Genomic DNA, 15,119 nt, shown 5'->3' on the forward strand with positions numbered 1-15,119 from the left:
GCATACATATTACCCTCCCCAAACCCCACTTGTGAGATTATACTGGGTTGTTGTTGTTGTTGTTGTTGTATCTTAGAAGAGAGAAGTTTTCAAATTTGCATAACGAAAACAAAAATTACTCAAGAGTCTGGTACAGGAGTGCTGGGCGGGAAAATGAAACGTCTCACGAGTATCGAGGGGGAAAAAGTGAAATTCGAAGCCCGCGTCGCTTCCCTTATTTTGCTCTTCTCACTGTGTCGCATCTCTTTCCTCCTAACGAGCAGCTATTCATTAAAACCCTACAAATTCAAAAAACCAGAATCCCCAAAATGGTGGTTGCCGAGCTTTCCGGTCACAACAATGACTGCACAGAAGTGGTGGTTCCAAGACGTTGCAGTGCTAGAATCAAGACCTTGCAGAGTCAGCAGGAAGCTCAGCGAACACGGTGCCGCTCCAACGACGACCGAGCTCTTGAGAAGAAAGCAAAGGCTCATAAGGCGAGAAAGGCGGATACTCCTGCTACGACGCCACAAGCTATTGATAATGACGTCACGGTGACCAATACTCCAAATGATTGCACCAACGATCATCATCATCCTGTTGCTGAAGCCTCCCAGAGTCAGAGTCCCCATGTTAACGGGGATGGGACTGAGAAAAGTGCGCATCTAAGGGTAACAGAGACTGTTCGGAGATTTAACAAGCATTATCTCCATCTCGTTCAGGTACATTTCATAAAAACATGAGAGGAATCAGCTTTAAAGCATCTCCTTCTCTCTGTTATGTGCTAATGATTCTCTCTCTTCTTGTTGACTGTGGTCAGGAAGAGGAGATAAGATGTAGAAGAGTTCAAGATGAACAGAAAACAAAGAAGCATTCAAAATCTAAGGTCAGCCTTCCCCCGACCCTGCTGAGTTAAACTAGAAAAGTACAGTTGGTAGTTAGAACCAGGATACATATCAACATTCAACTTCAGTATCATCCTATTCTCTCTTTGCGCCCAAATTTTGTTTTAGTCGTTTGTCCTTTTAGTGCTCCTTTACTCATATTTGATTTATGATTTCAATCAATAAATTTCCAGTTTTTCTGATTATCCTCATCGTCATTTAAATTGCAGACTCACCTTAAAATTGGTGGGTGTTTGTTCCATGCACACTTTACATCTTGAGTTTGTTCCCCCTGTATGCCCCACACTCCCTCAAGCACTCATTATGCATTATATGGTTTGATTTTTACCTCTCAAAAGTCAAAACATTCTTGTAAAATTTCCTTTTTAAATATTTAACAATAACTGATGTTGTTATCCTATCATGACAAAATTTGGCGACTTAGAATTTTTTTATGTACATATCCCAGGTAAATTGATTTTTATGTACACATGGTATACCTTAATAAATGGCCATTATCCTATTAGAAATTCATTTGTGTACAGAAGTTATACAAATTTAAATGCCTATAGTCTTTCTTATTTGAATCTATTGTTAAAAATGTAAAGTCCGAGACTTATGCCTATGCTTAGGAGCTAACGTTAAGTAAAATAGCCTGTTATGTGTCTTTGCTTTTCAAACAATGATGTTCATCTCCATGCTCCTTAATTTTTGTTATATTTTTATTATGATGGTAGTCCTTAACCTCTTCATTTTGGATAAAATAAGCAAAACATGGTAATCCTTAACGTCTTTTGCTTTGTAACACATATGTGCAGGAAGCTGAAGATGATGGTAAACGCAGTTCCAAGCGCCCTGATCTAAAAGCAATTTCTAAGGCATGTATTGCTTCATAAGTTCATCCTGGTCGTGTTAATACCTTTATTTGCCTTAATGTTGTCAACAATACATGTCTTATCAACTTGAATGATTTTGACCAAATCCATATACTTTTGTGCTTGAGCTAGAGCAAAAGAATGTTTCAAAATTCACCAATAACTCTGACCTTTTCTGTGGCAATTTACAGTACTATTGATATCTACTAGAAGATGGGGAGGGCCTCAATATGTCACTTTTAATTACTTTTGTCAAATCAATCCCCTGATTGAGCACCATTCCTTCTGATTTATTTGCGTGATAAATCAAATACAATATGATGACTTTTATTTGGGACAAGTACCCAAGTAGTTACATCAGCTCATAATACAAAGTTCAGTTTGATGGTAACAAAATCAATTGAATGTAACTTTTGAAGTGTGAAAGCTTAATGCTCATGCTCTTAAAGTTCAGATCAGTGGCTTCAAATTTATAATGAGGCTGTTGAAGAGTTTTGAACTTATGCAGTAATCTAAGTGACCTTTGATGGAGCCTTTTGTATGCTCTAGTATATCTTCACATCAATTTATAATTGAATAGTTCCTAGTTTTCCCTTCCTCTAATTTATGTCAGTCTGATTGTGTATGGAGTTGAGATAATGAACACTTGAGAGATTGGTAAATGGTACATGATTCCCCAAAATTGCCTGGATTAGATTTCAATTTTTTTGATATTTGAAATTAATAACGCCTATCCCCATGTATATGGGTTTTATAGATATCGGAAGTAAATACTCATTTCTCTTTAACTGATTTCTGTTAGAGAAATGAAGACTACTTAGAATTCAAGTGTGCTTTTGTAGGGTCTTGAGGCATATGAATAGGCAGCACAGGAATGTGATGAGAATAACAGTTAAGAAAAAAATGAAATTTTGTCTAGCATTTTGAATTGAATTAGAAAGGAAATCATGCAACAAACAGTTGGATAAAAGGTGTTTCTTTTTTCTTGAGATCATTCACTTGAAACCACTTTATTTATGCCAGCTTCCATTACTTAGCTCTAGTGTTACCATTCATCTTTTGTTTCTAAATGGTATTAGACTGATTTAGTTATTATGCAAGAACTTGTATTCCATTTGCTTTGCATGTGGATACTTCATAAAAGATTTGAGGCTCTGTTGAGTAGTTCTACTTTAGTACTACTGATTCTTAACAAGAAAAGTTTGCAGATGATATTGGCAAAGGAGGTTTTGAATCCTGAGAAAATTGGCTCCATTCCAGGTTGTTTGTCTACTCTTGTCATGCAAATATACGTTTCATGCTATGATTGATTTAGCAAATGATGGTTATTTGTGTATGGGCGAGAATTATAAAAGTATCCACTTGCTTTTCTCAGAAAAACAACTTCCTGCTTCTAGAAGCTTACTTTCTATTTGAATTTTAGGTAATATCATAAGATTTTATGCGTAGTAATCACTTAATAGCTGCCTCTTAACATACATTTTTATTTTACGTTGAATAGAGCTTCATTTCATATTTAATTTCTAGATAAAGGTTAGCAATTGCAATATTAATCCACATAGTTTTGCTTTGGTGGCTCTCAAATTTTAATTTTAATTGCTTTCACCCATCAAATAATAGCCTTAACTTCCCTTTTCGATTAGATCCAACATAGTTCCTACCTTGCATGGTATAATTTTTTTATGTGAACCTCTTTTACTCTTATCAATGCAGCCTAAAGAGAACACAATTAATTCTCTTAGCTTCCTCTTCTCACACTTGGATTTTCACATGTATAAAGAGGCTCTATGATGATGATAGAGACTTAAGTAGCTTTTGTCTAACAATGATTGGCCTTTTCCTTAATGTTTTTTCTTCTTGTCATAGTTTTTCTAGTCCTTGTAATTTTTTTTGGTGATTGTTCCTGCTATATTACTATTTCTTTGGTGATTGTTCTAATGGGAACTTATTTGAGCAACTTGAGTTTAAGGGAGCTTGTTGAAAGTCAATATAGTAAATATGTCAGTTTATGCACCGTCATCTTCTATTTATTGTGTTTACACATGTATTTGCATTTAATACTATATTGTACTCTTGGCTTGAGGGTTTGAGGTTATGAAGTTTACCATATCACCCAAAATTAAAAAACAAGAAAAGAAAAACCAAATTTGTTCTCTCCTTCTCTATCCGATTTCATGAACCCAACATGGTCTCTCAGCATGTATTAAACAAATCTAATTTCTTGCGTTTGAGTCAATCCTGTCCAGTGAATGCAGAGGAGGAGTGTCTTAAGTTTGATAATGTGATTTGCAGATTTTTCTTGCAGCATGTAACTTTTCCCTTTTGCAAATGCAATAAAAATTGATTAACCATTTGAGTTTTCAAACAAAGCAAATGTTTGCATTTTGATCAAACACACACATCTATTGCATACTTTGGCTAGAAAATGGAAACTTTGATGATGATGAATGGGCCAACAAGCTTCTAACATAACACATCTAGAGATTAGACCTTCAGCTTATGTGTCAAGTAACTTCTAGAAGCCTGCATAACATTAGTATTGGTCCTTGTCCTTTACGTTTGAAAATCCATTCAATCTATATGGTTTAATGGTATGTTCTCTCATCCAATTATGTTTTGGGTGGCTACATTTGTTTTTGAGAATTATAGGTTTAAGTTTGTTGTGGCAGGCATTGATGTTGGTCATCAATTCTTTTCGCGTGCGGAGATGGTCGTTGTTGGATTCCATAACCATTGGCTAAACGGCATTGATTATGTTGGCCAAACTGCTGGGAAAAAAGGGGTATATAGTTGGCCTTCGAGTTTGAGAAACAGTTGACTAGCTAAAAGAATTTCAATCTTGAATTACATATATTTTTCCTTGCTCAACCTATAATAGTGAATACTGTTTTAATTTTCATTTCTTCTTATAACCCATTTTCTTCCAAATGTCACGAGAATTTCTTTTTACTCAACATTTATGGGCGTAATTTCAAAACAAACATTTTCAAGGATGTTGTGGTGGTGCCTTGGAGAAAGAAGATAAGTTGTGTCATGAAGGATGTCGGTTATCTGGTTCATTGTTAGAGAAATTTTGATCCTTCATGATCACTGTCCTTTACTGCCTAGTCTATTTTTGCAGTTAGACATTCTAGAGATCTCATTATTTTTTCCTTTTTTTTTTTAAAACTTGTGTTGTCGCCTGTTGAAATATGATCCCTTCACATCATATAGGAGTACAGAGGCTACAGATTGCCCCTTGCTGTATCTATTGTCCTATCAGGGCAGTACGAGGATGACCAGGACAACTATGAAGAGGTTGTCTATACTGGTCAAGGTGGAAATGATCTACTTGGTAACAAGCGCCAAATAAAGGATCAAGTCATGGAACGGGGTAATCTAGGGCTCAAGGTTCGCAATTTTTCTTCTTTCTTTGCAACTATTTTTGTTAGTATTGCTTCATTTATTCTGAATTTAATATATTATGTTCTATCATCATGGGCTTGTGATAGGTTAACTGACAATCCCGGTTTATGCGACTCTGCTTTTATTTACCGTTCCATTCCTATAGAAATATGGCTTGCAATTTTATACTTTGATGTGTTATTTCTCTATCTAACTAATTTTTTCAACCATTACATTAATTTTTTCTTCTACTTTGTTTAATATAAGTCAGATTTAACATTTTAATCCGTGCCAAGACAAATACCGGTTTTATAAAATGGAAAAAGGCAGTAACTTTATGAATTGAAAGAAAGACTCATTTTATGCTCTCTCTATGGTTTCTCAAGCATAAAAATCTTGACAACCAAGGTTCAAAGGGATACTTTTAGAGAGAGAGGGGCATGTTGTTCTCTCTTCTCTGGTGAACTGAGTCTCTTACATTGCATGAGTCCAATGTATGTGTTTATTGTGGGAAATAAGAAATGTATGCAGCTTTTATTTCTTTCGCTTTAGAGACAGTGATAGTAACTTGATATAGTTTGTTATAAAATCAATTATTATAGCTTCTTTGGAGTAAGTCAATTATTAAAAGCTTGAGTTCCTACTATCTTATTTGTCTGGCAGGTTTCATGTCGTTTTCTTTGCTGTCAATTCTTTTGTCTAACAATGAAGAATAAGCTAAGTGGGGGAAGAGTAGGATAGTGGTATTTACCTGAATAAGCAGTGAGAAAGATACCCAATTGTAAATTGTGTATTGTGGAGGTTTTTGGTTGGGATTTTGAGAAAAAAAAAACATTAGAACAGGGGATTTTTTTTTTGAATTACCATCAAGGGTAACAAATAAGCCAGAGATAAAAACACAAAGCTTGGAAATATTTTATCAGTAGTAATTTTTCCAGAGAGATTTTGGTGATCTTTTTCTGATATTTTAATAAGCAATAAGTAACTCAAGATGATTTTCCTTTTCCACATTTAGCTGGTGAATATATGATAGATTTTACTACAGAAATAGAAAATAACAGGACGAAATACTAATGTTTTACACTGAAAAACACAGAATCTACTTCAGCAAAGTCTGAGAATAACCATTACAACACTTATAACTTCTAATTTACAGCATATAACATTCTAGACTGAATAGAAAATGACTGAAATCAATACTAGCGACATAGAGCCAAAATACGTATTACTAAGATTACGAGACATTAAATTTCTAGACATTCGAGAGGCTAGAACTCTCCCAAGGATTCTATATTTTTCTGTTGAATATTTCTCACCCTACTGCTTCTTTCTTTCTCCAGATAAAACTGCCCACTACATGAGTAACTGTCAACAGGCGGTTACTAAGTTTTCAATTTGTTATTTTTTGCCCTCCTGGAATAAGTTTTTATAACCTGAGGCTTATCAAAATATTTCTAAAGAGGCGTGATTAAAATATGATACTAGTACATTGGTGAAATTTCATGATTTCGATGAAGTCATTTATATAGTAGCACTTATTGTTCTATATGTTCATATTGTTCATGCTGTGGTGTTTTGCGGCTCTTTAGGATTTGATTGGTGTTTTTAGCACTTAACTATGTTTTTATCTGGTAAAAGCTTCATGACTAATGATGTTTTGCTTTTTTGAATGTTTAGTTTAATTTCTTTTCTTTTTGGCAATTAATATTGTGGTGCTTATTGTTTTTTTGAAGTCTTTAGGAGTGGTCAAGTTGTTGATCTACATGACTTGCTCTCTATTTGCAGAATTGTATGGAGCAATCTGTCCCTGTTAGGGTTACACGTGGACATCGGTGTGTGAATAGTTACGTTGGAAAGGTTTACACCTATGACGGCTTGTATAGGGTAATTAATTTCCTCATCTTTGAATCCTGAAAGATTTCTTTCTGAATAGATGCAGAATGTGCTTGTAAAAGTTGAGACATATTTCTATTTGTTGATATGAGGTTTGTCATTCAGAGCTTCCCATCTTTGTTCTATCTTTAGCGTTAGTTTAAACGGGTTGTTTTTAGAATTATTATGTATGTAAACAGCTGTTGCTAGCAACACAACAGTAACCAAATAGAAGAATATGAAAGCAACATTCAATCAACATATGGATGTGTGAGTGTTGACTATGTAGGTGATTTGAGTGGTTTACTGTTGATGAATATGTGCTTAATCTCATGATATTGGACCATTTAATCTGGTCAGATGTGGATTCTGACCGTGACATGTTTAGTTATGTAGGATTGACCAATCTACCAGATACTTCTAATGGGCTAAATGACCATCACACTGATAAGGAAAAGTGCTGGAAAAAGTAAAGAATATAAATACGTGATGTCATTTTTCAGCCTTCTGTTGTTTGTGCTAGTCAATTTTTTACTTTCTTCTAAATTATGGCGGTGAAGATTTGGGTGCTGTTCAAATGTTAAAACATGGATATATTCTAGTATTACGCCAAATTAGCTTTGTTTTGCAGGTTGTAAATTACTGGGCAGAGAAGGGTATTTCTGGATTCACCGTTTTTAAATACCGATTAAAACGTGTTGAGGGTCAACCTGTGTTAACCACCAACCAGGTTTCTTTCCTTTTTTAACTTCACCTCTTTTGCAGTGGTATTTTATGCTTTAATTTTAAGCTTTTGTTCCTGTGCCAAAATAGTAAATGTCCTTTTGCACTCTTTGATTTTCTATCCTGGACTTCGGGGACTGCAAAATAACGAATCTCTTCTATTTTAAGGTAGAAACTTCGAATTTGTAATTTCACTAATGAGTAGATACCTATGTTTCTTGAGTTTGTTGTCTGGAACGTTCAAGCAGTTTGTTTCGTGAAAGTCTTTCTTCTCTAGATCTTCACTTGTTTTACATTGTCTTTGTGTAACTTCTAAGTTACCTCCAAGTTCAATGCTTTCACATGGTTTTGAATTCATAGTAGGCTACACACACACCTCTGATTTCTTCTAATTAGGGGCAAAATAATCTATTTCTCCGAAATTATCTTAAAAACTTCGTCTTCTTTTTCTCCTTCTTCCTAAATTATGGTTAATAGAATATATTTTATTATTGGTGAGAAGTCTTTTGACATTACTGAAGTCAAAAATGGTGCAGAGGTTTGGTACGAATGGGTGGAATGCAAGAAGAATTTCATGAGGAAAATGACTCTCAGTCGAATGTCATGTTGTGGGTTTGTGGTCTTCTTCATACAACATCTGATCGAAAGGGGAATGAACTCAGAAGGTGGAAGTCCAGAGACCATGTCTACAATTTCTTATGTACAAAGAAATACAATGATTTTGGCAGATATATAAGCATTGTAGCAGTACAGGGGGAACGCATAGCTATCATAATCCTTCTAGAAGCCGCATTCAATGTGGGATGATGAGATGTTGCATTAAAGATAGAGAAGTTCATAAATAAGGTGGCTCCAGCTGTGAAAAGCTTTGTCAAACCAACTGTGAAAAGTTTTGTCAAACCAACAGGGGAGCACTCTTATATGGAAGCATTCAAAACCGATAAGTGTGAGGCAAAAGGAACCTCGACGTCGTCTGCACAAACCCCTTTTGGTCAACGAGTTGCTGTTCAAGGGCCTGGAATTTTTGATAAGGATTTACTAAGCAGATGTTTGGTTGGCAGCTTCAGTGATACAAAGGAATTGCCCGCTCTCTCCGACATCAGGAGATGGGTCACTAACAAATGGAGCAATATCCCTAGCATACAGATGTACGAAATGCATGGCTCAAAATTCTTGTTCGAGTTTTCGTCAAGAAAAATGGCAGACCATATCAAAATGGGGGAATGGAGATGGATGAACAAACTGTTGATGCTTGAATGGTGGTCGCCTATAGTAGGATGCTACCCGGCTGATGCAAAGTTGGACTGGGTTTAGGTGAGATTATTAGGGATTCCTCTTCATCTTTGGTCCTAGAAAATCTTCAAGCTAATTGGGGATAAATGTGGGGGATGGATTAAAACAGAGGAGGAAACTTCTCTCAGGAATCATTTAAAATGGGCTTGAGTCAAAGTGAAGGGCCCATTCGACAGAATCCCAAGAGTCATAGAGGTAGAGAAAAATGGCATAATTTTCTCTGTGCCGATCTGGTGTGAATCGTCGGCGACCTGGTGCAGTGCTCATGGTACATCAGAAAAATTTGAAATTTCTAGGGGTCCTAACCCTAGAAATACAACTATGGGTGGGTCAGGAAAGTAAGAGGCACGTGGCTCAAGAGTCATGTGACATTGAGGTGGGGCCTTCTTTTAAAAAAGGTTCACATGCTATTGCTGAGTCATCTAATGGGCCTAGTAAAATTCAAAGTCCTCTTATTTCTTTCACTAAGCCTATCCCCACTTTTACTTAAAGCCCAGAATTGGGAATAAAAAATAGATTCTCACTTCTCTACCCAGGGGACAGACCCGACCCGATGTTGGAAGAACTCTATGCAATTCATAACTTAATGGACATCGTTGTATCAGAAGATCCACCTTAAACGGAAGACCCACCATGTCTCTCAGATGCAATAGGGAATTTGGCTTTGCATGGTGGATTCGAAGAAGAAGGCCAAGCTTTAGGGGGTGGCGAAATCATTCCCTTCTCCCATCTACCCAAGAATACCCTACAATTGTCAGAATATGAAGATCAAGAGGCATGGTCTGTTGATGAAGCAGAATCCTTGGACTCTCAATTTCTAGAGGCGGAGATGGAAGCTTCCTTATGGGTGCACAAAAATGTTTTGAAGATGAGCAAAGCATACAGAGTGAACTTCCAGGGGTGCGAGGGAGAAGCTCTGTCCCTCCTCATGAAAATCGATATGCGCAGATTAGAGATAAGAGAAGAAGCTGCTTTAAATATAGTGTCGACTCCAAAAAAGAAGAAGGGAAGCATGGAAGTTTAGAATCTGGTGTTCAACATGAACTTCCCAGAGTCCAGTTCAAGAAGCAGGGGGAAATCTACCTTCAATTGTTATCAATGAAGGTAAAAATTATTTCTTGGAACGTGATGGGATTGAACAGAAGGGATAAAAGATCTATTGTCAAGTCTCTATTTGAGAACTGGAAGGCTGATATCTACTGCTTACAAGAATCGAAATTGGAAGGAGATGTGCAGAGTTTTGTGAAACAAATTTGGGGGTTCAGATGGGTCAAATTTGGCTGTCTGGAAGCTAGTGGCAGTAGAGGGGGTATCTTGGTTCTTTGGGACAGTAGATCCTGGAAAAGGGAGGTGATTAGTGTAGGTAGCTATTCTATCACTATTAAGTTTGATGCTCAGGGCTATAATTTCTCTTGGCACTTGATTGGAGTTTACGCTCCGCATTGTAGACTTGAAAGAAGGAATGTTTGGTGGGAAGTTGCTGCTTGGTCCATGGGTTGTTTGCGGAGATTTCAATGTCACTAGGTTTATGGAGGAAAGAAGGGATAGTAGCATCATATCAGGAGCCATGACTGAGTTCTCCAATTTCATTGAGGACCTTGAGCTCCTCGACCCTCCGCTTTTAGAGGGAGTGTTTACATGGACCAGGAGCAACAATTCTCATATTGCTTCTAGATTGGACAGATTTTTGCTCTCCTCTAATTGGAATGAGAGCTTTAGGAACATAAGGCAATCAGTGCTTCCCAAACCTGTCTCTGACCACACCCTCATTTTGCTTAATTGCGGTGTCTGGGAGACTTCTAAATCTTATTTTAAGTTTCAGAATTGGTGGTTGGGAGTCGAGGGCTTTAAGGACATGGTTGCGTTGTGGTGGTCTTCCTTCAATGTCCAGGGGAGACCCGACTTTATTCTCGCTCAAAAACTCAAGCTCTTAAAAGGTAAATTACAAGATTGGAGCTTAACTCAAGGAGGAAACATGTTAGCTATGAAATTTGATTGTCTTAATAATATCCTGGTTCTACAAATTGCCCAGGAGACTAGGGACCTTACTGAAGATGAATTGTTACAGATGGCAAGCCTTACTATGGACCTAGAAGAAATTGCAAAGAACGAGTAGTTATCCTGGAGACAAAAATCAAGAGTACAATGGTTGAAACAGGGGGACAGAAACACAAAGTTCTTTCACAAGGTGGCAAATGCTAACAGAAGGTTCAATGCAATCGATAGACTCACCATTAATGGGTTTCAAGTTGAGGATTTAACTGCAATCAAAAGTGAGATCCTTGATTTTTACCTGTATCTGTATAGCGAGTTCCAATCATGGAGGCCTGAGTTCAACTATAGTCAATCCCCTCAACTAAATAACTCAGAAGTGGAGTGGCTAGAGCGGAATTTTGACGAGCAAGAAATTTTGGATGGGCTTAAAGCATGTGCAACTGACAAAGCTCCTGGACCTGATGGATACACCATGAGTTTCTTCTTACACTATTGGGATGTCCTAAAAGAATATCTGGTGAATACTTTTCAGAATTTTCACTCACAAGAATATTTTGAGAAAAGTTTCAATGCTACCTACATAGCTTTGATTCCTAAGAAGGTTGGTGCAGCTGAGCTGAAGGATTTTAGACCTATTAGTCTGATTGGCAGTGTATACAAGATCATTTCTAAGGTGTTGACTGAAAGAATCATGGATGTAGTCTATAAACTTGTAGACTCTCAATAGATGGCCTTCATCAAAGGCAGGCAAATCATGGATGCAGCTTTAATAGCTAATGAATGTGTTTACTCCAGAATTAGGGGGAAAGATCCAGGGGTGCTGTGCAAACTTGATATTGAAAAAGCTTTTGATCATGTAAACTGGAATTATCTTATCCAGCTTTTGAAATATATGGGTTTCGGCTGCAAAAGGATTAAGTGGATTCACTTCTGCATTAGTAATGTTAGATTTTCCATTCTTGTGAATGGCACTCCAGCGGGGTTCTTTCCATCTCAAAGAGGATTAAGGCAAGGAGACCCACTCTCACCTTTCCTCTTCATTATTGCCATGGAAGGTTTGAATAACATGATCAAGAAAGCCTGTTTTTAAGGTTGACTGAGAGGCTTTAGGGTGCTCAACAATGACATAAGCAATTTGGAAATTACTCACTTACTATATGTTTATGATTCACTGGTTTTCTGTGATGGCAAAATAGAGCAAATTACACACTTGAGGTTGATTCTGACTGTGTTTGAAGCTGTGTCAGGTTTACATGTGAACTGGAGAAAATCCCTTTTGTTCACTGTGAACGAGGTTCCAAACATTCAAAGACTAGCAGGCTCTTTGGGCTGTGAGGTGGGAACTCTACCTGCTACATATCTGGGGTTACCTCTAGGGGCTAAAAATAAGTCTCAACAGATATGGAGTGGAATTGTGGAAAGATGTGAAAAGAAACTATCTAATTGGAAAATCAATTACTTGTCCCTGGAAGGTAGGGTTGCCCTGGTTAATAGTGTTCTAGATGCTCTTCCCACCTACATGATGTCTCTCTTTCCCATGCCAGTCAAGAGAAGAGAATCGACGCTCTGAGGAGGAACTTTATATGGCAAGGAAACAAGGAGAAGAAAAGTTACCACTTGGTCAAGTGGGAAGCTCTCACATGTAGCAAGAAGTAAGGGGGCTTGGTTATTAGAAACCTAAGGCAACATAACAAGAGTCTTTTAATGAAGTGGTTGTGGAGATTCCCTCTGGAAGACCAAGCCCTATGGAGGAAGGTGATCACTGAAAAATATGGGACTGTGGGGCGGTGGTGCACAAGTTCTGTTACCAGCCCATATGGAGTGAGTGTTTGGAAATCAATAAGAGCCCTATGGCAAGTTTTTTCTTCCAACATTAGCTTCAAAACTGGGAATGGCATGAAGATCTCCTTCTGGAATGATGATTGGATAGGAAATGGTCCCCTCAAGGAGAGTTTTCCAGATATTTTCAGCTTAGCACAGTAACCTGATGCAACTCTAGCTGAAACTTGGATCTTACAAGGTTGGAACCTAACCTTTAGAAAGATTTCTCAATGACCGGGAAGTGAGTAGAGTGTCTGATTTCTTCAGTCTTCTACAGAACTTCAGGGGAACTACCGAATAAGAAGACAAGCTGGTGTGGGTCGGAAGCAACAATGGTATCTTTACAGTAAGTTCAGCATACAGGATTTTAAATAGATGTGACTAGAGCTACGGCCTCTGGCATTGGAAACATATTTGGAAGGCAAAAATTCACCTAAAGGTGACAATTTTTTGCTGGTTAGTAGTCAAACATGCTGTTTTAACTCATGAAAATTTGATGAAGAGAGGAATACAACTGTGCTCAAGATGTTTTTTGTGCGGAAATGAGAATCAGACAATCAGTCATTTGTTCATTCACTGCCAGGTGACTAGCAGATTGTGGCAGTTGTTCATAAGCATGAAAGTCATAAGCTGGACAATGCTTAGGAGAACTGATGAGATGATGGCAAACTGGAATGGCTCCGGGATATTCACAAGCCAAAAGAAGTGGTGGAACATTGTCCCAGCATGTATTTGGTGGACCATTTGGAAGGAAAGAAACTCTAGATGTTTTGAAGATGTGGCAAGCCACGAACAAAGGATTAAGATGAATTGTATATTTTTGTTTTATTTTTGGTGTAAAGAAGCACTGGTACAAGATGTAGAATCTCTAGTAGATCTCATAGGCTCCTTGTAGCTGTTACAAGATTGGTTTTTGTCTATTTTGGGTCTTGTAACCTGTTACTCCTTAGCACAATCTTTGTGCTAGGGACTAATTTTATCAATATATTGGAATCTGTTACCTTTTCAAAAAAAAAATAATCTATTTCTCCTAATGGATGTTTAATATCCAAAAATCTTGAGCATACCCCTTTTTGCAATTTTGGGGAAACAAACCAAATGAATGTATGTATTATTTTTTATGGAATGAAATATAGAATAAGAATACAAGAATTAGCTTTAAGGGCCCGTTTGGCCATAAAAAAAGATTTGTTTTTTTTCAAATTTTTTTTCATTTTTTTTTTCAAAATCAGCTATTGGCCATGAAAATTCAAAATTTCACTTGAAGTTGAATTTCGGAATTTGAAAAACTCCAAAAAACTATTTTTCAAAATTTTCACTTCAAAGCACTCATAAAAATTCAAAACAACTCTAAATTGTTTTATGTCCAAACACAACTCTAATTTTCAAATACCATTTTCAACTTGATTTTTTAACCACTTTTTTCGGAATTTCACAATTCTTATGTCCAAACGCCCACTAAGTAGAGTAGAGTATGTGAAGACAAAGCTGCCCTTAAATTAGGCAATCCCTACATATCCATGTGTTACTATTTACTGCATAACAATCCCATGCATTATTATTCAATGCGTAGCTGTCACGACCCGGATTTCCCACCCTCAGGAGTCTTGATAGCGCCTACTAATGGGAGCTAGGCAAGCCAAACCTTAACTACTTGCTACACTTTCATTTTAACAAACACAAGTCGATAATATGATAAAAACGGAATTTTTAAATAAATAAACGAAAGTCAGCAATTATATATCTTAAGGCTATGTCTATTACAACTTTTAAAATCTCAAATACCCCAAAACCTGGTGTCACAGTGTCACATACAAGGTCTGAAGAAATATAATACACTGTTTCTGAACAAAAGGAAATGAAACAGAAAATAGAGGTAGAGGGAGACACCTGGGCCTGCGGACGCCTGTAGGTCAACCTTGGGTCTCCGAGTGGACTGAAAGAAGCCCTCCAACTACTGTTCGGAAGCTTCTCCTGGATCTGCACACAGTGCAGAGTGTAGTATCAACACAATCGACCCCATGTGCTGGTAAGTGTCTAGCCTAACCTGCGGACGCCTGTAGGTCAACCTTGGGTCTCCGAGTGGACTGAAAGAAGCCCTCCAACTACTGTTCGGAAGCTTCTCCTGGATCTGCACACAGTGCAGAGTGTAGTATCAACACAATCGACCCCATGTGCTGGTAAGTGTCTAGCCTAACCTCGGCGAAGTAGTGACGAGGTTAGGACCAGACTACCAAATAAACCTGTGCAGTTCATATATATGTACAATGGAAAAGAAATACAGACATAACCA

At 37.3% G+C, this 15,119-nt stretch overlaps 1 protein-coding gene across 1 annotated transcript in view; it reads left to right on the forward strand.

Moving 5' to 3' along the window:
• Positions 1-205: 205 nt before the first annotated feature.
• LOC104246210 (histone-lysine N-methyltransferase, H3 lysine-9 specific SUVH4) overlaps positions 206-15,119 on the forward strand; it is a 28,402-nt gene continuing 13,488 nt past the window's right edge. The window contains exons 1-8 of the mRNA XM_009801975.2: positions 206-701; positions 800-865; positions 1,682-1,741; positions 2,947-2,998; positions 4,408-4,520; positions 4,952-5,128; positions 6,908-7,006; positions 7,626-7,724. Coding sequence (XP_009800277.1) covers positions 309-701; positions 800-865; positions 1,682-1,741; positions 2,947-2,998; positions 4,408-4,520; positions 4,952-5,128; positions 6,908-7,006; positions 7,626-7,724 — 1,059 coding nt within the window. The 5' untranslated portion in view covers positions 206-308. The remainder of the gene's footprint in view (positions 702-799; positions 866-1,681; positions 1,742-2,946; positions 2,999-4,407; positions 4,521-4,951; positions 5,129-6,907; positions 7,007-7,625; positions 7,725-15,119) is intronic.

This window comes from Nicotiana sylvestris, chromosome 2 (genome assembly GCF_000393655.2).
Source record: "Nicotiana sylvestris chromosome 2, ASM39365v2, whole genome shotgun sequence".
In the NCBI taxonomy this organism is placed as follows: Eukaryota; Viridiplantae; Streptophyta; class Magnoliopsida; order Solanales; family Solanaceae; genus Nicotiana; species Nicotiana sylvestris.